The sequence below is a fragment of the Fistularia commersonii genome, chromosome 28, assembly GCF_037954325.1.
Source record: "Fistularia commersonii isolate RoL2024-O1a breed Wild chromosome 28, RoL_Fcom_v1.0, whole genome shotgun sequence".
In the NCBI taxonomy this organism is placed as follows: Eukaryota; Metazoa; Chordata; class Actinopteri; order Syngnathiformes; family Fistulariidae; genus Fistularia; species Fistularia commersonii.
Genome location: NC_141311.1, coordinates 4,914,628 through 4,940,708, shown reverse-complemented (window position 1 = coordinate 4,940,708; position 26,081 = coordinate 4,914,628). Strand labels below are relative to the sequence as shown.

At 45.3% G+C, this 26,081-nt stretch overlaps 2 protein-coding genes across 2 annotated transcripts in view; one reads left to right on the top strand and one right to left on the bottom strand.

Moving 5' to 3' along the window:
• Positions 1–2,671, bottom strand: part of col5a3a (collagen, type V, alpha 3a) — a 46,577-nt gene extending 43,906 nt beyond the window's left edge. Inside the window, exon 1 of the mRNA XM_086175863.1 lies at positions 2,404–2,671. Coding sequence (XP_086031989.1) covers positions 2,404–2,488 — 85 coding nt within the window. The 5' untranslated portion in view covers positions 2,489–2,671. The remainder of the gene's footprint in view (positions 1–2,403) is intronic.
• Positions 2,672–10,851: 8,180 nt separating this feature from the next.
• rdh8a (retinol dehydrogenase 8a) lies at positions 10,852–16,666 on the top strand. The gene is made up of 6 exons (XM_086175862.1): positions 10,852–11,141; positions 13,441–13,602; positions 14,452–14,631; positions 14,880–14,973; positions 15,056–15,239; positions 15,368–16,666. The coding sequence occupies exons 1-6, from the start codon at positions 11,036–11,038 to the stop codon at positions 15,593–15,595; spliced, it is 954 nt and encodes a 317-aa protein (XP_086031988.1). The 5' UTR covers positions 10,852–11,035; the 3' UTR covers positions 15,596–16,666.
• Positions 16,667–26,081: the final 9,415 nt, after the last annotated feature.

The window sequence follows — 26,081 nt, the reverse complement described above, 5'->3', positions numbered from 1 at the left end:
GTTCAACTCCGTCTATTAGTACTTCTAGCACGGCTCTTGGGCAGCTATGATGGAGCGAAAGACCAAGACTGCTCCGAAACAAAGAACATATATGTTACGGGCGCGTTTTCCCCGTCTGATGATAGCTTACTCTCTCAAAAATGTTTTCTTCCTTCGTAACTTTGGGGAAGAAACAATCCATTGGTGAACTTGCTCGGAGGCATCGAGACAAATACCGCGAGCAGCTTGGTGACATCCCGCGCTGAAGGACGCGGTCGGGATGAAATACGAGCCGGGTTATACGCCGCCATCGAGCGACGCGTTGTTTGGTATTCAGCGGCTCGCCGGCGCAGCGTCTTCAGCGATGTGCGTGCACATTTTTGACGAGTGACCGGGAACTTCTCCGAGGTTCACAAACTATAAGATGAAGCGGCAGATGATATGGAAAGTGACACGTCGGAGAACCCGGGCTCCTCTGAAGTCGGCTCATTCCCATTCTATTAAAAAGCGTCTCCGTCTAAAGCTCCTTGAAACATCGGCGGGTGTCGCCTGCTCTCTGGAAGCCAGATGTGTTGTTTAATAATATAGATCACCATCCAGGGCCGCCGAGTGTTTCGACATCGTTTCAACGCAGTCAAGAGTCGTGAGAATTTCAATCAGTCTGCCTCATCAAAAAGTCTGAGAAGCAGTTTGAGATCATACATATTCAGCAGCAGGTACCTGGAGACAGACATCAGTTTCTGTGACACCTCTAGTATTTAATGTTAATGCTCATCAGAGGAATACAAACTCCTTTAATTGAAGACGACGCCGCGGTCGTAGAGATATGGAATTTCCTATTCTCCCTCCTGCCAAATTCGGCTGCCTTTTTCATTTGTTTTCATTTGCCGCTAATTTGTTACCGGATCAAAGGGAAACAAGGCTGGCTGCCCTCCTTTGGGAGTCTGGTACAGGATTGGCAGGAAGCTGGATCAAACGGGACACGGTGAGGGGGCTGTATGCTCAATTTCCCCTCTGTCATACGGGGATGAGGCCGCCCTCGAACAGACGAGGGGGGGGCGGGGGCGATGTAAATAAAGATGTAGGGCGTATAGAGTGAAAACAACGTTTCCCTCGTCGCAAAGGCATCGGGGGGAAAAAAAAAGTAAGGAAAATGTAAACGTGTTGACACAAAGGAACAGAGGATTCTCACTAGAAACGTGGACACGAGAATCAAACGCCGCGCTTCCTGTCTGCAATCCTGTCTAGAAAGCCATGACTCATCTTTGTTTCACACCGTGGGAAAAAAAAAAAAAAAAAACGTCTCGGGACGGTTTCACGCAGACGTTCGGAAGCAAAGTTTTTTTTTTTTTTTTTCATACCTCGACATGTTTCTCAAGGGCTCGTAAAAGAACGGCGGGCGATATGAAATCCGTCAAGTGGCGCCGGTCGTAAAGCGGGCGACCGTCGAATTGCAGTCGCTAAGAAATGAGGCTCGATGGTGAGGTTGACCCCTCCTGCCGAGGTGGCCAAGGCCACTCCGAGCACGTGCAAGGATGCGTCGGTCGGATGCGTAAACCGGTTGCCGGTGACCAATCGGTTTTGGGGGGGGGGGGGGTGACGATAACTGCTGGAATCTCAACATGGGGACGTTGCGAACAGCAGGCCGGCGCAGCAGCCGAGGGAGCCGGCTCCCGCCCGTCCACGTGTCGCGGCAGTAAAGAACGACGCGGTCCAGTCGGACGTGACGGGGTCGGTCATTTACAATACGAATTAATAGCCCGGTAATAAAACACGTAAAATATGCAAGCGTGCCAAAGCAGTAAGCGTGTTAGTGCTAAGCGCATTCACTTAAGACCTATGTGAGCAGAGGGCACATTAAACAGATCCATGACAGGAATTTTAATCTACTCCGTTAAGTCAGTGTTCAGCCGTTCACGTCTTTCTCGAGTCCACGTTAAAGGCCTTCACGGTAAACCTCCGGTGGTCACAAGCAAGCGCGAAACATGACATCATGAGATTTATTTTTTTTCTTCTTTTTTTGCAAGAGTCCGGCTGCTGCAGCCTATGATGGGTGGTGGTGGTGGGGATGGGTAGTTAATAACCAAGTTATATGCGTGTAATTACACCTTCAAACAACTTCTAAGGGAAATCTGCGCCCGGGGCGTCGGAGTGCGGGGTGGTGCGGGGTTGTGCGGCGTGCGGGGGCCGCAGCATCACAGCATGCGGGCGCAGGAAGGAGGAGGGAGGGGGTGCGGGGGAGAGACAGCCAGGGGCCACAGCAGACAGCAAAGATGATGCTGATAAACTTGTTTTGAGATGAACTTTCATAAAAGCAGGGGAATAAAATTCTCCCAAAATATGAAAAAAGAAATAATAATAACAGTATATTTTTTTTGCCATCGGTTTCACTTGAAGTGAACGAGTTTCAAGTGGATACGTTACCGGCGTGGGTCGTCGTTATGTGAAGCAGGATGAGGACAAATAGGGATACTTTCCGGCGTGCCCGGATCCTTATGAGATAGTCCATCGTCCCAGCGTCGGACCCCCCGCCTCCCACCCCAAGACCGCCGGCAGAGAGAAAAGTTGACGGGAGTCGCGGGGTGTGCGTGGAAACTACGCGGCCATGCGGAGAGAAAGGCTGGAAAGTCCGCCTGCAGCTCCGATCGCTCGATAGTTTCGCAGAAGTTTGGTCTCGGTGGCTCCTCTCGGCTCCGCTCTGTCCATCTCATTCAATTTCTCCCTCTCACCATCACTCCCTCCCTCTGCTCTCCACCTCCCTCAGCCTCCTCCCTCCCACAGGACGTCGTCCTGGGACGCTTCCACGGGAATCATAAATCACGGTCATTACTCTCTCCCCTCTCGTGGAGGAGGAGGGGTTCTGTCATTAACCCCAATGATGTATAGAATAACACGGCGGGGTCTCCTGTGCAATGTCACGGAGCTGTCGTGCGTGCTGAGTCAGTATCTGCTCGTGTGGTGCAGATTTATTACCGTGTCATCAATCGAAAAGTGTAAAATCGTGGTAATAACATGGTAATAACATAGTAATACAGGAGGTCCGGTGTGTCTCTTATTACCGAAAAGTGAATGCACTTTTGAGCTCAAGTTGTAAGATCGTATCGGCGAAAGTTATCTTCGCCATTAGTCTAATCTCGGCATCGCTGACTTTTCCGCGCCGGACCGCCGTGAGGCTGGAGGCCGGAGGTTAGAGGTCGCTCACGGCTGAACAAATGGGCTCAGGAGAAGCCACACCTGGACAAAACAGCGTTACCTGGAGCCGCGGTCCATCACCCAGGAGACGGGGCGGGTCGTCCGTCACATCAGGTGAAACCTTCGTCTCTATTTGAGACCAAAGAAGACTTGAGGAGGGGGAAAATCAAAAAAACCCAGCGATTTTTTACGAGATCTTGCCGTTTGATATTAACGTCTTTCACGGGAATACGAAGTGGATTTCAACACGCTGGGTCCAAGGACATTAAAAGAAAAAAAAAATTAAATTGCACCAACGCTTACTACGTTTCGGTGCCAAAAAGCTAATTCACCTAAGATACCTTTGGCATTTAGTTCAGGCAGGCTCTAAGATAAGACTTGTCTTAATTGGAAATTTACCAAAGGCAGAATTTCTGGAATCCAAGCAACAACAACACACCCTTGTTGAGGTAAGGTGATCGGGTCTCAGAGAACATTTCGGCGGAATAAATCAAAATTAAATTTCTTCGGAGAGGGCGAGACGCGCGTACAAAAAAAAAAAAAATCGACATTACTACTTTACATCCAAACACAAGCTCTCCGTCACTCAAAGCAAAAAGAGCGCAGAGCGATTTGAAATTAAAAAAAAAAAACAAAATCCCGATAACTCAGTTTGAGGCTGATCTGGAAGGTAAACAAAGGACCCCATGACCTCCCACCGGCTCCCTTCTCAGTACCAGCTTAGCCGGCCTGAGTCGGAGCCACATTCCTGGCAGCTTTTAGCAGATAGTTACAAAGAGACCGATGGTAGTCTGAGTTCTGGGTGAGAAATACTACCGGAACATGTGCTGTGTACTTTGAAAAATAAAACGTCAGCGCTCGGCGAGAACGCGGCTGCGGCTGGAAGCTCGTCGATCGGACGGAAAACGACATCTGACGGGGAACGGATTGATCGACGTCAGCATAAGTGAAGAATTCATACCGGTTAGTCATCGAAAACTCCCAATTCAAATGGCATATATCTTACGAGAAGCCAAACGCTAAGTCATACCCGACAGTATTTCTGACATGGATTGAAAAGCACAACAAGAAATAACAAAAGACTGGCTACAGACCTAATGTATAACAGACTTTGTCAAAGAAGCAAAGCCCAAACATATTTAACTCTCTGCTTCCCTTTATTTTTATCCGTATGTTTCCCGATGCGCGAAGTTCAGTCAGGCTGCTATTCTTATTCATTTGGCACGCTTTCCCGTCACCATTGACGATCTGAATCCGATGGACATTCCTGATCATTTGGTCAATCCTGGGGCGCGAGGTCTGCTAACCTGTCGCGTCCTCGCTTCGTCTTTTTAATCCTCGCGCGAGGCTGTCGGGCATTCGGGATTAGGGACTCCAAATTATCTTTGAATTGGGTCTGCCTGCGGTCTTCTCCTAGGCTGGGAGAGCGTGCCAGAACAGGACAACGGGCGAACAGCTAGCGCAAATATGCATGTGAAGTTACCAAAAGAACAGACACGTCTCCTTGCGCTAACCACGGAATCATCTGTTTGTGTAAAAGAAGGACATCTTTTATTTATTTTTGCAACGGCAAGCAATTAACCCTTGTGTTGTCTTGCAGGTCAAAAGTGACCCACTACCATGTTTAGCTGTAGAAAAAACACCTTAACCTATTTTTTTCCAACTTGAAATTTTATGACTTTTCCTAGAGACCCCATAATTAGAAAAAGCGATACTTATTTTTTGTTTACGTTTCCATGTGGGCTGTACACCACTAGGGTACAAAGATTGTCTTACGGGTCATTTTTGACCCGTAGGACAAGGGGAGTAAACACAATTTTTAGATCGCACGAGGGTTAATGCACCGCTTTCGAAATCATCCCGATTCCCCAAATCTTCTCGTCGCGATGATTGGCATTTTTGCGGTAATTCACACTCGGGTGCCGTGGTCTTCGACCCTGGGGAGGACCACATCATAAGAAGGTAATTAAATAAAAAGAGGCATAATTCACATGATAAATACATACGTGATTATAATAAAATTGCAATTACCTGTGAAAACACAGAGGAGTTCGTCGGCAGTTGGTGTAAGTGGACGGCGCCGACTCCCGAGCCCAATGGGGAAAATTATCTCAGATGTTTGTTCAATTTGACCCTAAGAGGAAAAGTTACACTTCCTCCCTGATGGCGGGAGGTCAGGCTCCTCGTGCAGATGGTGTTGGGAGTTTGCCAAGTTGACCTTTGCCCTCTCCCTGCGAGATAGAAACATGTTTTAGAACGTTAAAGCGGCCGCCGATTTGCTCGCGTCTATATTAAATTGCAATCAAATAGCTGTAAAGGTGTCAGAATATCACGGGATGAGATTTCATTATTTGGCGTAGGTTATCACTTATCGTCATTGTAGAGTCTCTCCGTTGAAAGATTAAGCACAAATGAGCTGTGGATAACAAGTTCCCTCTACACATCCAAAGAAACCGACATCTGCCTGCAACACATGCCGGACTGAATTCGAGCCACTTAGCTTGAATGCGAAAGCTGGAATGCATTGCTGGTAAAAAATAATTAAGGATTCTGGTTTTAAGCATTCATTTTCCAGGAAAACTTCAAAAAAAAAAAAAGGAATCCTTAGCTGATCATGAGCACAAGTACAAAGAATTAAAAAAAATGATCAAATACCTATTTTCTCGTGGGGTAAAATGTAGGTTAATCCCCTCCAGGGGCTGGTAAAACCCCCGGTCTGCAAGAGCACCTCGAGAAAATAGCGCTCTGTGCAAACGCTCACTGTTGGATTCGATCCGCGTATGGAAGATATTTATTATTGAGTTTTCACCAGGCCAGACAGAAACACCTACGACAGGCACTCAAAGTTTGCCTCGCCGTAGCTCGCCGGGCAAGAGCGGACCTTCCTCGTACTTTTTATCGCCCCGAAAACCATTTGTATCATCCGGGTCCGAAACGAGCCTCACGTCTCGACCGAGTTGAAAGAAACAAGTCCGCCATTAGATCCGATGCGGGGATTTGATGCCGAGCTTTGTAAATAGACATATTTACATATCGCTGCCGGCTGCTTTTCATACATTCTCAAAGAAAATGTGTGCAAATCTCGCGCCCGGTCAGAAAAGTAAATTGCCAGTATGGTGATAACTAATCAGTATAGATGAAGGAAGACTAAATACCCGACATCTAAAGACCGTGACTGTCAAATTAACTCCTCAAACAAAGAGACTGAATAAACTTGAGACCTCCAGACGAGCTCCCCTAATGGTCGACAGTCCATTTTGTGATTAGTGCCGGCACTGAGCACCATATCTCTGTCTGGATCCGTTCATAACAACTCAACTAAGCTAAAAAAAGAACTTTGTTTTCATGGCTTCTAAGCAACAGAGGAGATGTCGACGTGCTTCAAAACAACATTTCTTTGGTCGCATATGTTGAGGTGAATACCGGAATCAACCCTAAATCTCTCTGACATTTTTTTTTTTTGAAAATAAGATGGAATATTCTTGGATAAGGTCATCGTTCATTGATTTTTAAACATGTATTCGACCGAAAGAAAAGTTTTCAGATATGATGCCACAGATAGGGATGAGATACATACATGTGTGATGTATATATCAATATATATATATATATATATATATATATAAAATGTGTTTAGAATGTAACGGTTGTGCCTCTGCAAGAATGACATTCACTAGTGAACACTAGTGAACTAGTGAACAGATATACCCCAAAATGATCTTTGGTGCATTGTTATTTTGAGAAATGTGACCTGCCAACTGTGACAAACAAGTTTTGCCGTAAGACACTTACTAAACCCAAGATTACTCTTATCCAAGTCTTTGCACCGATTCTTATATTGCTATTAAGCCCCCCCCCACACACACACACACGCACACACACACACACATACACATACACACCCCCAGCTATACTTTTCCTTCATTTCTTTCTTTGCTTCTATTCTCAGGAAGTTTGCATTCCACACCTCCTCTGAGACCGCACACAAAAGAGCAGAAAGCTCCAATGATGACCTGTGGCAAACATTCCAGTCCTCCGGGCCCTTTCACACAGCCAGAGTTCTTCATCCCGCCAGTCGCGTTGGCCAGAGTCTGTCATAAACTGTGGCGCGGAGGTGGCACCAGCGGGCGAGCCGCCACGCGGGTGTATTTAATTCTGTATTGCCGGGGAAAACGAGCCGGCGAGATGTCATGGCGCTTCTCCTGCTATGACGTGTCAAAGTGTGTCTCCTGAGAAGGGCCTGCGGGGTCGGTAGATATTCTCTGTGCATATTTAAACAATTTACATAAAAAAGGAAGGCGCTACGAATATGTGTTTTCTGTTTAGAATGATATTGAATTGAATTTGCAAACGTAGAGACCAAGTCTGTCACTCTAGCACAGTTAAGATGTCCCTAGATCACCGGTAAAAAAATGTATTTCGGTTCAAATGAAAATAACTGTCTCCTCAATTACTTTGTACAGCGCTCAAACTGATGTACTAGGTATAAATTTATTTATTTTCTTTATAATCCAATTCTAGACCTTCTAGAAGTGTTTTACCTTGGCGTTTGGCCTGAGGGACAGTTATTTCTTGTCTTGTGTATTAATGAGTGAAAACCGTAACCCTAATGACTTTTTATAACATTCGAATCATACGTAGAAAATTCATAAGCAGAATCTCTCATCTTATCAGAAAATCCGCATTTAATTACATTAAGTAAATGTTATGAAGTCATTTGAAATCCCGGCAAACGGTCTAAGAGCATCTGCTGGTGTAACCTTAAAGTCAATACACAGGAAATTGACTATGACGCTATGAAATTGGTCTGAAATGGGGGTCGGGGTTGGCGGGGGGGTCTGCAGAAACCTGCAGAAAAAAAGCATCTGGGACAGCGTCCGGGTATTTTGGACGACTCCAGACAAGGATGCACAGACGCCGCAGGTTCCAGAGAGGACGGAGGACAGACAGAAGGCCGAGAAATGGGCCGGGGTGAAATGTGGAGGAGAGTTTACGTGTGACGGCGTGTGCGAGCTCGCGTTTTCTCTTCCTCCTCCCCTCTTTCATTACCTCCTCCTCCTCTTTGTCTCCTTCCTCACTCCCTCTCAATCTTCTTAAATTCTATTGCTCGGAGGCCGTTAGACGCCATTGGCCGTCCTGCAACCCCCCACATCTCCATCCACACCTGTCCACTTTCTCTGAAGGCACATGGCGGGAACGCCCCCCGACTCGCCACGCTGGAATCTTATCCGGACGTGTACCGTAAAAGTAATTACGGTACAAGTAAATAAATGAGAGCCAACAAAAGTAAATAATTGATCTGTAGGCAAAAGAATTCCGAGATTTCGTTTTTCCAGGAGATACCTCTTCATTCGGGATAATGTTCCTTCTTTGATTTTCTCCCAACACAAGCTGACCGCCTCAAATATGCTATCAAATGTGCATTTTGTTTGGACATCAGTGCCAGTTATTCAAAAATCACAAAATACACAACCGCAGTGGAATGTCGATATACGACTTAAAAACGACGCCGGGTGTTTTGCGCTGCATGTGAGCATAGACGTGAGACTATTGTGGCTAGAAAGACAAATTATGCTTTTTTTATTATCACAGTATAAACTGTTGCTTTTCAGCTCGAGAGACGTGTCAAAGGTTAAGGATGTTTTCAGACGACAGCTTTATGAGACAGCGAGAGGAAATTAGGCCTGAACTCGAGCTGACGGTCGATTGTCTACGCGGCTCATTCCGGCAGGGATGACTGAAAAATCCACGAAACGGATTTTATTATAATTCTCTTTTATTTTGTTTTGTTTTCATACCGATACTGACAAAGCTGGTTTCTGGCCGATCTCACCGGGACCCGCTCATTGTCCTCCCGAGAAGAACATCTCTTTTCGATAGTAAGGCAGAAATGAACAGCGGCTCCCGATGATGAAATCCCATCATACATAACCTTAGTTTACCCTCGGAAAAGATTAACAGGCAATAAACTCAGACATCTTTCCGCTTCCCCTGTTCTCTTCTTAGCTGCATGTGTGTGTGTGCGTGCGTGCGCGTGCGTGTGCGCGTGCGTGCGTGCACTTTGGCTTTCACCTTTTCCCTCATTGTGTCCACGGAGTGATGTAAGCGCTTCACACCATGTTAACACGTCAAAATAGCGCCAGGTTAGATGAGCTAACCGGGATTAGCGCGGGTGGAAAACAGTCATCGGTGCGTTTTTACCTTTATCTTGCCCAGATGCCACCCGGCCCTCCGGAGATGGACGTAGTCAGCTAGGAAATGCCGCTTTTAATAAATGCCTTGGCTGAAGAATATGTTTTTACACATTCGCCCCGTGATGAGTTATTACATTTGTAATAATGGGATATGTGATTGTTTGCCAGACCGTGTTTCATGGTGGCGAAACATCTGTTCCAAAAACAAAAAAATCAGATGATATTCAGCCAAAGGATATTTATTGGTGAACAATCACATTGTTTTTTGTTTTTTTTTGTTTTTTTTTACACAACTCTTTTTTTTTCAAGCCCAGTTTTGTTTTTTGTTGTTTTTTTTTTTTTTTTCCCAAGTCTTTGCAGTAGGATTGCATCATGTTCAGTGACAGGCCGGGACATGGAAGACTACAACTGTTCTGCTTTGGCAGAAAATAGAAAAAAATAAATAAGCAACAGGTCTCTTAAGATCTTATCTGAGGCACTTTGACCCCTTTCAACATCGGTCAGGGTTCAGCGGTCAGGATGACAAAACTTCGTTAAGCATACCAGCAGAAAACCGAGCTGATGCACAGCTGATATCCGAACCCAGATCCACAGCTCTGCTACTACTATTGTAATATAATGGTTCATAATTTAATGACTGGAGCGCATCAATGGGATGAATTTTAAAAAAAGTGAGTCTCTGCTTGTGCTGTTTCCCTTCTGACCACCAGATGACGGTAGAATCCTGCGCATCAAGTTTCCACAAGCTTTTCAATCCAAAATTAGAATCGGCAACAGACAACTGCATAGGTAAACAAACCAACTACAACTCAACTAAATCTGCAATATTTGATTCTTTTAATCCAGCTCAAAGAGCGCTGGTTCAATTGCTATTGTATTATTGTGAAGTTTTAAGGTTGGGGGGTTTAGATATGCGTCATTCTGAACGGCTTGTGTGTTTTGTTTGTGAGAAGATCAAATTGAATTTTGTAAAAGTAAACAGAGTAAGGGTGTATCCGCAAAACTGTCGACAATTTTAAAAATATATATATAAATGCAATCCTTTTTTTAACAAACATCAGGACAAAACAGTAGTTAACCTGATTAACCCGAGGTGACACGTTAAATGCATTCACGCAAAAGCCGAAATGTCAATAGTGTGTGTGTGTGTGTGTGTGTGCGTGTCTCTGTGTGAGTTTGTGTGTGTGTCTGTAAGTTTGTGTGTACGTGTGTGTGTATGTGTGTGTAAGTGTGTGCGTCGGGGTGATCTGTCGTCGGGGTCACCGGCTCAGAAATCAAATAAGCTCTGCCCCCTCCATTACGCGCACGTACGCGCATGCACGACCACACACACTCACACGCACACATTTTGCAGGAATAAACTTCATGTTAGAGGCGGCCGGGAGCCTCCAAGCGTTATTACGGTATTATTCACTCAACGCGGTGTTTACCTTGCGTGTGTGTGCGTGCGTGTGAGTGACTGAGTTCGTGTGTGTGTGTGTGTGTGTTTTTTTTTGTTTTTTTTTTTCACTTCTTCGATTCGAACGGACATGTGACTGAATTAGACGCTCACATGGCTCCCGCGGCTGCATGATCCGCTTTGGCTTTTTTAAAAGTCCGATAATCGGCGCAGCGACCATCCGGAGCAGCGACGGACCGCCGGCACACGCAGCGCCGACCCGGGACAGATCATGGCGAACAGCGGCCAGAAAGTCGTGCTGATCACCGGCTGCTCCTCCGGCATCGGGCTACGAATCGCCGTCACGCTGGCCAAAGATGAAAAGAAGCGTTACCATGGTAAATGCGCCTTCTTCTACATTGTTTCTTTGATCGGACCTTTTTTTTTTTCCGCGGTGGGGGGGTTGGAAGAGGTGGAGGTGGAGGAGGAAGAAGAGAGGGGGTGGGGGGGGGTTCGCTCACCGCGCCGTGTTTACTTTCCTCCCTTTTTACGCACTAACTTTGCTTGGCTTTCGTGCGCCGCGCAAACGTGATCTGGCGAAGCTTCCACACAAAACAACTAAACTTTAGTGATATCGAATCGACCCCCTCCCACCCACACCCACCCACACACACACACACACACACACCCACTAATACCCCCCCCCCACCCTCCCTCCCTCCCAAACTAGGGATTCAGTCACCCCTTCGGTTTAACCATTATCATCTGAAAGCACAGTTTCCAGGGTAGAGTTCTGGAAGGATGTCGCTTGCCAGGCGGAATCATAAAAGGAGGCTTGTCAGTTCTCTTTCAAGTGACTTCTCCAGCACAAAGCCCCCTTTTTATCGCGCTGAATTGTATGTAGACCGCCTGCTCCGGTTTTTAGTGCCGTGTCTAATGTGCCTAAAGTCCCTTCTCTGGAGCCAGTGTTGAAAGGGGGACAAAGTTTGAGACCTGTACAAGCGAGGGTTCACTCCGAAGCAAGGACCCCGTTTGAAGTCTTCATTGGTGCACAGTAGAGTTAGGGTGTCCTAATCTGACGCCTTTTTTGCTTCTTGTGTGCGTCTCCTCTTGTTTCCCAGCCCTCATCCAAGACATCATCGACCCCCCCCTCAACCCAGCAAGGAGCTGGGGGGGATGCAAAAACGTTTAACGCCATGTAGTCTTACATTAGACCCATCTCTAGGACTCCACCCCCCCCCCCCTGTCTCTGCAGGAGAGCCCCCCCCCACACACACACACACACACACCCCTCCTGTGACAGGGGTTTCGGTGTCAGATCCAGAATTACATAATAATTGTCAAGCTTGGGTCAGCAAGTTAAGCGTGAACCTCATACTTACTGCTTCACAGCGTAATTATAGGAATACAGCAGTAGAGTGAGCTCTGCTCATTTTCTAGTTGTGTGTGTGTGTGTGTGTGTGTGCGCTTCATCTGTGTTGCAACCTTGGGTCTGATTGGAATTATCGCAGTTGAAAAATCAGGACGAATCAAAAAAAAAAAAAAAAAAAAACAACAAAGAAAAGAAACATTCCTTCGCCTCAGAGCGGCGAGGATCCGTTCCTTTCCCGAGATCTCTCGAGGAAATCCAACTGCGATTAATTTTGCACTGCGCATAAAGTTCATTAGTTTCAGTAATATGCACCAAACTCGGAGAGCGCTGAAAGACCTCTGTGTATGGAAGGCGGTGCGGTTCATTCAAGAATGTTTAAGCTGCCCAAGAGTAATTCCTGCAGGAGCTCCAAGAACAATGGATCTCTTGTTCATTTCTCTCCCAAAAACGTAAATCTCTTTGTTGCTTCACTGACACCCGGCTCTCAAATCATAAGACCGGACTTAAATAGATTTAATGAGACGGCATTAATGCACAGTGTGCGCTAAAATACTTGGAACGATTAGTCGCTCGTCGTACGGCGGCGTTCGCAAACCTCGGCGGCGCGGCACCTCCGGCACGCAGAGGTCGCTCGTTTCGTCGCCTATCCGACGAGGGTTCGGCTTTATCTAGCGAAGGACGGCGGGGCAGATTTGGGAGAACAAGGTTAATTATCTGCGCTGATTGGCGTCGTGCGACGGCTCCGTCACATTTCCAAGCTCGATTACGGCCCAGAGAGCCGAGCGCACGCCGCTCAGGGAGGCCGCCGGACGTGATAGATTTATGCGGAGGGTATAGGTCGGCGGCGCTCCGTGTGTAAAGTTCAAATAATCAATACAGAGTCTCCTGTGAACTTTGGCCCTCGACGCAGAGACTCCGGCCCCGAGACTGTGGAGGTTCGGGTTCGTTTCTGCTGAGGAAGTCATTTAGTGGCTTCCTGGATCAAAGGTTTCAAGTTCCCTTGTGTTCCTTAAGTGGTTTCATAGTTGGTCAAGGGTTTTTTTTTTTCTTTTTTTTTAGAATTGGCGCAACTTTTATTCTCCTCTCTGTAGCAATGAAGTGAAAACAGAGGTTGAAAACTCTTTATAATAGACCTTTTGTAATTCTCTCCGGTTTTCTAAGGACTGCTTTGAAGACCCTGATTATGTCACTGCACAAGTCTAAAGTACTACTCTCTGTCACTGTGCACGCCCATTATGTAAAGCTCCAAGCTGCATCTCACACACACACACATAATATACTATTTTGTATTTCCACTTCTCTGTTTTTTCCTCCCCTTTTTTTAGTAATTGCTACCATGCGGGACTTGAAGAAGAAGAACAAGCTGTTGGAGGCAGCGGGAGATACATATGGAAAGAACTTGGTGTTACTTCCCCTAGACGTATGTAGCGATGAGTCGGTCAAGCAGTGCATCGGCAGCGTCAAGGACCGCCATATCGATATCCTGAGTGAGTGAGACACGTCCGAAAACGCGTCCGCCTTCGTCCCGCCCCCTCCAGGTTCCCCCTCGTCGGCCCTAAATCCGAAAAACAAACCTCACTTCTTTGTTTACCCCTAAGAACGACATACCTCAATTCATATTTACGCTGAGAAATACTTTTCCCCGAAGGCATTTTTTTTGATCGGTAATGCGTTTAAGAAAGATAATCAAATCCACACAACACACACACCCATCCATCTGTGTAAACTTGTCTGTATTTAGCACAGCAATGTCAGACTTTTCATGAGAGTAACAGTAAAGATCTAACAGACGTGTCCAGTTTGGAAGCTAAATATCACGGCCCGGTGTCATTACGGCGCTACCGAGACGAAGCCCGATGATGATGTTGCAAAAGCGGATCTTTTTTTTATTCGACCCCTTCATATATAACACCGAACATGAATCGTTTATTGCCTAAATCCTCCGCGCATGCTGCGGAGAATCTGCATTTTCGCGGTTCAGACGCATCACAGTGTTCGTTGCTATCTTTTCTTTGACAAAAGCTTTTCTTCTTCTTCTTTTTTTCTTTTCCTTTTTACTCATAAATCCGCTTGGATCTTGTGTTAACTAAAAACCCCTTCACCTAATTACTTCAGACCCAGAAGCCCTTTGTGTTTGGCAGGGCTTCCAGTCGTGTCACAAATCCTCAGTCGCTGTCACACACTGACATCTGGTGGCAAAGTTCAGTCAGGTCATCCGTAAGCTCTCACCGGAGCCCCGGTGAAGCCAAAATTAGGACGATCGAGAACACATTTGTGAGCGATAAGTTTAAAAAAAAAAAAAAAAGCAACGACTCACTTGGTGTGTTTCCTACCAGTTAACAATGCCGGGGTCGGCTTGCTGGGCCCCGTGGAGAGCATCAGCATCGAGGAGATGAAGAGAGTATTCGAAACCAACTTCTTCGGTGTCGTCCGCATGATCAAAGAGGTGATGCCGGACATGAAGAAGAGGCGCTCCGGACACATCCTGGTCATGAGCAGCGTGATGGGCCTTCAGGGTACGATCTTAAGTTACGATATACACCTAAGCACGTCGAACCCGGTTTGAACGTCGAGACAGGTTGAGTTTAAATCCGCCGTTTAAGCCGACGGCGTCTGTTAGTTCTCTTTGAAATCTCTAAAATGTGCTTCTGCTGTAGCCGATACGTCTCCCATTTAGCACGAGAGTCGCCCGAAGAAAAGAATTGTGTTTTGATTTCCCGTTATCCATAAGATTGAGTATTTCTTGTTTCCGCACCGGGATCAGGAGTTGTGTTCAATGACGTTTACACTGCCTCCAAGTTTGCCATGGAAGGGTTCTGCGAGAGCATGGCGGTGCAACTGATGAAGTTCAACATCCGGTAAATCCGTCCCCCTTCCCGTTTTCCTCCTTTACATATAACGTGGTTTTGCGTGGTGCTCATTGCACATGATGCTCCTCAGGTTGTCCATGATCGAGCCCGGCCCCGTGCACACTGAATTTGAGACAAAGATGATGGAGGACGTGGCTAAGATGGAGTATCCAGGAGTAGATGAAGACACAGTTCGGTATTTTAAAGATGTTTACCTGCCATCGTCTATAGATATATTTGAAGCCATGGGTCAGACACCAGAGGACATAGCCAAAGTAAGAAGGTTTTTGGGAAGATTTTCTTCAGTCGCTAACAGTTACCAACATTTCACCAGAGCGTATCTCATAATACGGCCACTTATTGTTTTCTCTTGTTTCTCTTGTCTCCTGTCTTGTCCCATCAGTGCACTAAAAAGGTTATTGAGTCGAGCAGCCCTCGCTTCAGGAATCTGACCAACAGTCTCTACACACCCATTGTGGCCTTGAAGTATGCCGATGAGACTGGCGGCCTGTCTGTCAACACCTTCTACAACCTACTCTTTAATTTCGGCCCCCTCATGCACATCACCATGAGCATCCTTAAGTGCCTGACGTGCAGCTGCCTGCGTCGGCGCACCATCTCGCCAAACTGAGGAGGTTTTTTTTTTTGTTTTTTTTTGCCCCCCCCCCCTTTTCTTTCCCACTTGTTGATCCCAATCGGTTCCCGTTTGCTCTCTCCTGAGGTTCTCAGATAGCAGGTAGACTAGAACCAGTAACTGGAGAGCGGACACTCGCCTGTTAGTTCAGAGATGTGACAGTTATAAGCTTTGCAAGACAACATGCACAAATGTACAAGAGATGTTCTACAATTCTGTGTACTATATACATATATATGAACACACACATACATACATACATAGATATGTACATACATACACATATACATACATACATGCATGCATGTGTACATACATACGTGCATGCATGTGTACATACATACATACATGTATGCATGCATGCATGCATACATACACATATACAAACATGCATGCATGTGTACATACATACAAACATGCATGCATGTGTACATACATACATGCAAATGCATGCATGCATGCATTTGTACATATATACGTGCATGCATGCATGTGTACATATATGCATGCATGCAGACATTCATGCATACATACATGCATGCATACATACGTACATACATACATACATACAAAGACAATATACAACCAACACACAGCTGGTTTTGTATATAAGGAGGACCATATCTTCATCATTGCAGTATGGAAAGGGCTGAAAAGAAACGATTCAAGGGGTTCGGTGTCTACTTTGGTTCAACAGACATGAGATTTGTCAATTCATGGACAACAAAGCACAAATGATGAACTCATTACATAGAAGAACAATACAGTTATAAGGAAATATAAATAAGGCTATAATGTGTAATTTAGATAAAGATACATTCAGCGGAGAAGCAACTTGTATGACGGAGCCAGGAAGTATAAAGTTGCTTTTTATTGTGTCGTGCTCTTAATGTTATGTTTGCTTTAACATAATGTCCTCATGGTCAGAACTGCTGTCAAAAATCATATTTTTAATCTTTTGATAAAGTTGATACATTATTTTTTTGTCTCAAAATGCTTGTGAAAGTAAAAGGTCATATATTTTTAATCTAGCAAATTGATAAATAAACATAATTGTGATTTAATCAACCCCTGCAAGGGTTGTTTTTTTTTTTCTTTCTCTCTCTCTCTCTCTCTCTGCAAGAGTGTTTCTTAGCCAAGAGGGGGCAGTATTTCACCTTTTTTTCGATGCGAGCAAGCAGACAACTGTTGAGTGTGGAAATGATGAAAATATTCAGATTTGGAAACCACATGTTGCAGTTGTTCATAATTCATTTTCTCATTCATTTTGTTTCCCACTATGCATGTGTTTGTTTATACACATGTCTCTAATGACAGAAATCGTTTTAAATAAGTAAAACATTGATATTCCTTGGAGAATAGAGTATCAGACATTTTCATTTAAATGCATTTTGAACTTAACTTTTCCATCTCAATACATCTTAACTATTCGGAGAGTCTATGTCTATACGATCTATGTTGTCAATGTGAAGGAGCTCTACGGTTCCGGATATCTCTGCAAACTCCAGGTGCCAAAACGGGTGTAATAAATTGTATTAAAAATAAGATTATTTCAGGTAAACAAAAAAAAAAAAGTTAAACAGCTCAGACGATATCATGGCTAATGTTCCAACAACGACGTGTCGTCACAATTAAGGCCTCTTGTAAAAGCGCCTACTTGTTTTTGCATTTGTGTGCTTGTCAGCATGCATATGCACATCCATTAGCATGCATGCATGTGTGTGTGTGTGTGTGTGTGTGTGTGTGTGAATGCATTTTATGTGCATGTCTGTGAGCCAAGTTAGTGATCTGTTGATGGATATAAAGAGGTCATGGCCTGCTACCCATCAAAACCCCTGCCTTGAACCCCCCACCCCTCTCGCTCATACACCCCGCTTTGTGCCGTGTGAGAGAATGTGACCTGGTTCCCATCCCTGAGGAGGGGTGAGCCCTAATGATGGCCTCCTCAGACACATTTTCGGAGCCCAGAGCCTCCCTCTCCAGCTGGCCCCCTTAGCCTATCAGACCGGGACCCCCTGGTCGACACCGGCATGGGTCTGCGGTAAGGCTACGTAGCTAGCCGTGTTTTTATGTCCCGTCAGGATACAGCCTGCCCCGTCGCATCGCATCCTTCCAGCCTTGTCGGGTCCAGACCGCTCACGCTCACTCAGTCCAGCTGAATGAAGCTAGTCATCAGACAAAAGTGCAACTGGTTTCAGACCTGTTGTTTTCTGGCCGATGTACAATGAGCCCAGCTCCTCAGCTCTGTGTATGTGTCTTCATCAGAGGTGACAGCTCCACACAATGGAACAAAGAGCCTGTCAATCACAATCAAATGGGTGTGTGTCAGGGGTGTGGGGTGTGGGGGATAGGAATCCGAGTAGGTCGGGGGTGGAGTCTGTATGTCCTGAATGTTCCGAGGGATGCCAAGATCCAATGTGGGACGTCGAAGGCTCAGGGTGGGGTGTGTATGTGTGTGTGTGTGTTTGTTGGGAAGGGGCGGGTGTGTGCTGGATTTTTGAAAATTAGAATTTGGGTGCTCGGGCCTGAATGGAAGACCCGGTTGATGAGCGAATGCATGCAGGAGTTCCAAAAAAAAAAGTCTCATTAAAAAAAGGAGGTCTCATCGAACCATTGTTGTGTTTCTTTGTTTTATTATGTAGAACCTATTTGCAAGGTAATGAGGGCGGCGTGACATGGCGAGGGCTTGTCTTAATTATCATCCCGTCACAGCGACGAGCCCTTTAACATGTAATTTCTGTCTCGCCGTGTGCCCTGACAAGCCTCCGACAATGTCGGACAAGTAAAGACTTGGAGAGAGAAAGAGCGCGATAAAAGGGATGTGGTTATCTTTAAGTTTATATTTGCGTCCCGCGCTTTCCGAGTCGCTTCGCGGCAACCTCCCCTTTCCTTGACAATCTGTGTACGGGAGCTGAGGTTCACCCGCCGAGCGATTAAATGGACTGGAAGGCAAAATAACTGCGACGTGAACGAACCGGAGAAGTCAGGAAATTGTGAGACGTCGGTTATGAAAACCGAAGGCGGAAAAGGGGGAGGGAGGGGTGGCAAGACAAAAAAGGTTAGCGGCCCGACTTTGTTGCGTCGCTGGCAATAAATGCGGCTCATGTCTAGACAGAGTGCTTCAACATGATCCCGGGTCATTGCAGTTTAGGAGGCTGCACGGGATCGGGTATTAATTCCCCCGAATATCATTTATTCATTCGGGAGCATCTTGGATGTCTCGCGGCAGATCGCGCTTTATGGCAAACGTAATGTGATTTTGTTTGCGGCTCGGAGGCCCTCGACAGATGAGAGGTGAAAAACCGCTCGGCAACCGTTTAGCAAAATCCTATGTGACGGCAGATGCGGCCACATGGGAGAAACCGCTCCACAAGGAGCTAAGTCAAGGGTGCGAGGAGCGCTATCAATCTTTATTTAGTCACAACAGTGGAAGCCCGAGTTGCCCTGTGGCGGCCGGGTCCATTAGGGCAACAGAGGCCACAGGGAGAAACAAACACGCAGCGTCAATCTGTCCTCCTCCCTCTCTCCCTCTGTTCATTCCTTTTCTCTTTCTTTCTCGCTCGATCTCTGCTATCCGCGGCTCACTGTCTGTCAGCCTTTTTCTCCGTCCGGCTCCGGCTCCACGGCGCGGTGACCTCTGGCGGACCCGGCGGGGCGGCGGGGTGGGGAGGAGGAGGAGGAGAGTGGACTGGTTTATTCACACTTGGACATCGGAGGTAGCCGTCTCCGCTTCCGAGACGGTTTCGGACGCTGGAACTTCGGCGAAAAGGGAACGTTGACTGGCCCGCAGCCAGGTTTGTGCGCCGCGGATCCAGGAACTTTCGTCGCTATCATTACAACATTAGCACTTATCCCTCTCCCTTCCTGCTGCACCAGATTGTACACAATCTGGCAGAAATTTCCAGACAACAATACTTTTCTTCTTTTTCTTTTCTTTTCACCCGCTCAAAACTACCAGTTCCAATGACTGGGAAACTCTATAATTAAAGGGTTCGGTCTGTGTACTTGCATTTCAGCTCTCAAACAAGGGGATCATGGTTGATTGTGCCGGGCTTAGACACAATGTAATGTGAGCCGTGGTAACACGATCCGCAGGGTAAACTCTGACGTCAGCTCGGTGTAGTATTCCTCTGCGCAGGTTCGACGGCGAGGCTAGCGGTGACGGCGCGCTGATTGTTTTTTCTCAAAACCTGAAACTCCTGTTTGTGGCTCGGATAGGCTGGGGCCCATCAAAAAAAAAAAAAAAAAAAACTTTTTTTTTTTTTCTTGCAGTCTCATCCCTCTTGCATATCATCATGTGTCTGTTTCCCAACGTCTTCCTTTGTGAATTTGTTTTCTCTCTGCGGTAATGAAATCAGATACCCGACAACCTCTGCCACGAGAAGCGTTTTTATTTTTGATTTATAGTTTTCCTGTTCGCCAGTCGCTCACCATGAACGACTAACCTTTTAATTTGTTTCCCAAAGACACCTGTGTTCCTCTGACTCCTGGGTGAGAGAGGCTGCCTAAACTGTCACCTCATCGGGGAGTCTGTCGCTATTGGACTTTGCCTTCGTTTGGCTCGGAACCAGCTTTATTTCTCTGCCAGGGAGGAAAACTTCGTCTCGTAGCCCGTCGGCCAGAGATCCGATCTATTCACTGTCACCAGCCGTAAAGATGAGAAACGAAGCAGGGTACGAGGCGCGACCCTTGCCAGGAAGCCGGTCCGGGCCCAAAGAACCCACTCCCGTTTGTTTATTCAGCTTGAGCGCACCCCGTCTTGGCAGCCGGGATGAGAGTGAATAGATATTCAAAACGTCAGTTCAAGAACATAATCATAACATTTGTCCAGGTTGCGTTTCGCTCCAGCGTGAGGGCCGATGAAATTGGATTTTTTGTTGGTTTTTTTTTTTTTTTTTTGCGCGCGCGCACTCGGGGTTCATCTTCTTCATTCAAGAGCACATGAACGGCAGCATTGTGCTGCATTCATTGATTCACTGAGGCAGATTTTTTTGTCCCCACCATCAAAACAAAAGGACGCCTCCATCTATTGACCGTGAAAAGATGTTCATAGATTTGTTCCCCCAGTGAAGAGATGTCTTTGTTGCTTATCTCCATTGGTAAACTGCCACCATTTGGCAGAGCCTAATCAGAACACAAACACTCCTCTGTCATTTGGCTGCTCTCCCTCTCACCCTGTATCTCTTCTCCTCTTTCTATTTCTTATTAGATAACAAAACAAATTAGATTACGTTCATTCGCTCTTTCGGTTTTCGCCGTTTTTCTGCACTTCTCTGGTATTCATTCACGCGTGAATTGTACATTCCACCGTTGATTCCTAATAAACTAGACTCATACCACTTGATTTGTGTCCCGTTATTTACATCTCTTATTTTTAGCAACTTTTTTGGTCTATCTGTGCTAAAGTCTGATGTAAATATGATACGCACAACGGTATTTACTCCATGTGCTGTTTCCCTATTGCTGCACTGATACATTTGCAAGCTCCAAGTATTTCTTCCACATCTGGCGACGGAGAAAAAGGGGGGAGTCGCGTGATTTTGGGGGGGGGGGGGGGGGGGGCGCAAGCCTGCGGCCGAGGAGAACGTGTCGGTCTTCCAGAGACATTAACACCTGTGGCTGTGTGGTCAGGCTAAACTCTTAGAGCAGTGTGTCTCCAGTGGTTTCCTGGTCCAGCTGGGGTTTTTGCTGCCCGCCCACCTGGTCTCAGTTCAGGCCGTCCTATCAAATAGGAGCTTAAACGACTCTGGGAAAAGTAAACCCCAAAATAGTCACGGACTGCAGCGGGTGGCAGGTAAACCGATGGGAAGAATTCCAGGAATGAAGGATCTTTATCATTTCAATGTGCCACCTCGCTGTATTTTACCAGTTGTATCAGCAGAGGCCTCTGCCGCTCAGCAAAACTCCACAAAGGTGGCAAAGTAAAATAAAATAAAATTAAAAAAAAAAAAATAAAAATTGGGGCATGAGCGAAGGTGGTAGAAGCGAGGGCCATGTTAAACAGATATTGTGAAAAAAAAAAAAAATCCCGATCTAACCTCTGAACACTCGGTCCAAAAATGGGCGATATCCGGTGGCAGTTTGCAGTTTCAGACCGTGGACTCCGTCACAGGATATCTTATTTTTGCATGGTCTGTTCTCCGTCAACTTCTCTCCGAACACCTACTTAGGACTTCGATTATACTTCTTTCTCATTTCCTTGATAGGTGGGGCTGTGGGGTATTTGATCCCCAGACCACCTCATGTTATGAGCGCATCTTACCTTCTGCTCTTCTCTGCGGGAGCCTGTGAAACGCGGCTCTTTCGACAACAAATAGTTATTGTTGACAGTATTTCTCAACACCGAAGTCCCATTTTATGAACATTTCACAGGTCGTAAAAATAGCAGCGCAAACCATCCGAACGTTGAGCCGTTTTTCAATCACCAGCCGCATGACGCGATGTAAACCGGGGCGAATTAATAACACTCACCAGCGGTGAAACCTCCCATGCGCAGTGACTCACCGCTACAGCAAAAGTCTAGATTCTTTATTCTGGGTTTGATCCAGAAATGTCCCTGTAATTACGGTCATAAAAGCTAGAAAGCTTGAGGTCATCAGCTATTGAGCAGAATCACTGTTTAAAATGAGATTTCTAAATTGATGACGATGGGGACTCGGGGTCTCCAAAGTGGAAATGATCACAATGAATAAACTGAAACTGCAGCTGAATTGGAAGCGCCGCTTAAAGCTAAAAAGAAAATCCAAAGCATTCATTCTGTAAAATGACATTTTCAACACTTTTCAACCATGCATGTTTCTGATGTTTGAGATTTGTTTTTCCTTCTTCCGTCTACCTGTCGCTCTATTAAAAATAAATACAACGAATCCAGCAAACAGCCATAGGAATGTAATGCGCCATATTATCTGTTCAGCTGCAACTGCATGGACTGGCAGATGTGTTTTCCATTCTAATCCGACAGCTGAGTGTTTGAGTGCCGTGTGTAGAATGATATATAGGAGCTTGTTTCGACACTCAAGCTTTCCCAAGGAGGTTCATGCTTGTTTCCACATCTGTCTGTTTGCCTGGATGTTTGCAGGATCACACTAGAAAAATACCCAGCTGATGTCCAGCACTGTAGGTGGAGCGGTCCAGCACGGGCCAAGAGTGAATTTATTACTTTTTAAGACTGATCTTTTTCTCCTGAGTCCTTGGGCTCTCTCATTTTGAGGTTCCAAGGGGACGTGGCTTGATTTACTTCAGCGGTCTTGCTGGCTGTCCACTATTGTTATTTCTTTTATGAATATTAAACCTACTATTGTATGACTTCAGCTGTTACCATGGGCGGTTGTTTGTCAGGGCATTCTGGGAGACGCACCACCAAAGCGTGGAAAAGGAGGGAATTTTCAAAATCACATTCAACCTCTTTTACAACCATTGTTAAAAGTAACACTTTTTAAAAAAACATATATATATTTTATACCCTTGTTGCCATTCCATTCGCATTTTTATCCTTTTTGTCAATCTATTATCTGTTCCTGTCATCGCTATTGTCTACGTCCTTTTAATTGTCTCTTCTACTTCCATTCATATTCATATTCATATTCCTATTTATTGTTTTGTTATTGTTATTGTTATTGTTATTGTTATTGTTATTGTTATTGTTATTGTTATTGTTATTGTTATTGTTATTGTTATTGTTATTGTTGGGCTGCTGTGACAAACAAATTTCAAGAAATTCTTATCTTATCTTATCTTATCTTATCTTATCTTATCTTATCTTATCTTATCTTATCTTATCTTATCTTATTCTCTGAATGTAATGTGAAATCAGTGTGCATTGGAATTGCTTCTTTTTGAGTGATTTCACACAAAGACTTCTGTTGCATCTCTCAAAGAAGTTCCTTTCAGTCAATGCAGTGATGAAGAAAGATTGGCAACAAAACAATTTGGACAAATATTGAACAATTCCTATGTAAGGTAATTTTGACAAGATGAAATTGAGCGGCACGGAGGTGCAGCGGTCAGCGCTTCGGCCTCACGTCACAAAGGACCCCGGCTTCATTCCGACACGGGGCTGTTTCTGTGTGTGCATGTTCTCCCCGTGACTGCGTGGGTTTCCTTTGAGTTCTCCATTTTCCTCCCACAGTCCAAAAAGAAATACGCAGAATGATTGGAATGGAAATTGCGTCTATTGTTCAGTCCCCTGTTCATTTACCTATTTAATGGTCACCTCATTGCAAAGGTTGCATCCCCTAGAATTTTGTGAGGAAACGCCACTGGCTTTTACCATGTAACACGGTAAAATCATTTCTGCAGGGAATGGATCTCTGGTATAAGAAAAGATGTTTAACTATCCTCAGTAATCTCTGTCTGGACCTGACTGTTACACAATTATAAAATGTAAACAGCTAAACAAAAGACTCATTTTGTTTGAGTCAGACAGTTCGTTGCCTGAAGTATTTATTCGGGATTTAAACAACCTGTATTTCCCACAGTTTGTCTCTCATATCAAAAAAACATGAATGTTCTTGCATCCAGCAGAGCCTGTCAGGGAACATTTTAGAAAAGGATGATAGTAACATTTGCAGCCTTTGGGTATGAAACTGGAATTTGAGAAGTATGTCATAACTGAGCGATCTACAGCATCGATACCTGTAAAACTCAGATGAACCCTTGGCTAGTTCCAGGTAGAGGCCTCTAACACTCTAACAAGACTATATTCTACATTAAAACTCGCTCTGACTCAAAGGAAATTTGTCTGTTTATAATCTCGGTTATTGAATGTTTCATAAAATGTTTTATTTCTTTAAGGTGTTATTTTGTTGAGTCAAATTGCGATCTTCCTCTCATTCACCTAATAACTCGGTCCACATCTGTTTGCTGGATGCTGAGTGGCGCGTTGAGCCAGCAGGCTGGGTTTGGACCAGACACGCTTAGATTTATGCAGAGTTGGATTAAAGAAAAAGAACTGCCTTCCCCGTCCCCATCTGCTTAATGAACGCATTTGTTTTTTTTTGTTTTCTCTCTCCGTGCTTAATGAAAATCTGATTCCAAGAACAATAGTAGTCAGAATTCAGTTTATATCAGTGTGACATCTAAATGCGAGGCCTCCGAAGCCAAACCTTGTGGATGAAGTGAAGCGGAGACACCAATATTTGCTGGAAGTGTTATGGGGAAACCATTTTATGGGCTTTCTTTTTCCCATTCAAATGTCATTTTAAGTTTCATCATTACATCAATTACTTTTGATGTCATTCATAAAGTCCAACTGGTCATTTGAGACAATAATCTTTCCCTGTATGGCGAATAGTGCGAATAGTAAGAATTGTGCTCGGAATTAAATGAACCATCTCAGCACAATTAACTCATTTTGTACATATTTCTCAGGTCATAAAAAAAAAAAATATTTCCGATGGACTCTCATCCAAATATTTCTTTTCTATATTAGAAAGAACACATGCTTTTCCCAGATACAGACATTTTTCCATCTTTTCCCCTGACCTGAGCAGAATGGCCCCAGTGTGGGCCGTGCCAGAGGTCAGGTCTGCCATGAGTGCTGAGCGGGACCCTCCTTGTGTGATGGCCCACTCCCCTGAAATCATGCCAGAAAAGAACAGAGTGATGTGTTTGGTCCACGATGGGAAAAGCATCCTTTGGAATTTGACTTTGAGAGGACTGTGTGGGATCAGCGAGAGGGTTTTCCCTTCTCTGTAAAAAGGCCTCTCCTCTTGAGACTGCGGGAGGGTCAAAGGTCAGGTGCAGTGAGTGCCCACTCCCTGGACCTCGCGGACCCAGCGGTCGGTTTTACTGTAGCGGCCCTCGGGGCGCCGATCAAAAGGACGATCCGCGCTGTCGACGGAGGCGTTCGGCGAGATCGCGGCGATACTTGAAAAAAGACATCAAGCTGAGTCCGTTTCACAGTTTTGCAAAACCTCAACAATATCGCACTGTCAAATATTTTTGTGACAGTGTTTTCAATAGGGGGATAAATTCATTCCGTTTCTGTGATATTGTCCTCCTGTTTAAGAAAAACAACTTTGGTTTGATATCAGTGCAAACCAGTCATGTGTTCTTAATATCAAACAATGTTTGGTTGTAAATTGACTATTACACAACCAAAATCCTAACACTGGTCCTCCTATGAGCCAAGCATATTATTCAAACTGGGGGAAATAAAAATACTTACCAGGCTGTTGACGTTAGGATTTCAAAGACCTGCTTTCAATGGTTTAAGCAGCTTTAACGCTTCAAGATGACAACAAGCGCGATGAACTTACTCACCCCGGATCCTTAATAGACCACACCTCCCCAAAACTGAAAACTATTGTTTATTCCGTATTATCGATTCGACATTTAACCGCCGTCATTTGTATTTTTGTTAAACGACGAATTACTTTTTAGTCTTATTGTCTTTATCGCTTCTCCTGCACACAGGAGTGCTTCGGGGAGCCGGAGTCGATCGCGGCTGACACCGAGCGAGAGGATCTGCACGACGAGGACG

Bases quoted from the DNA above. Each gene is read 5' to 3' on its own strand.
- rdh8a (XM_086175862.1), top strand. From the start codon at position 11,036: ATGGCGAACAGCGGCCAGAAAGTCGTGCTGATCACCGGCTGCTCCTCC. The intron at 14,974-15,055 runs GTAAATCCGTCC...GATGCTCCTCAG, and splicing joins CTGATGAAGTTCAACATCCG to GTTGTCCATGATCGAGCCCG. The intron at 15,240-15,367 runs GTAAGAAGGTTT...TTGTCCCATCAG, and splicing joins CACCAGAGGACATAGCCAAA to TGCACTAAAAAGGTTATTGA.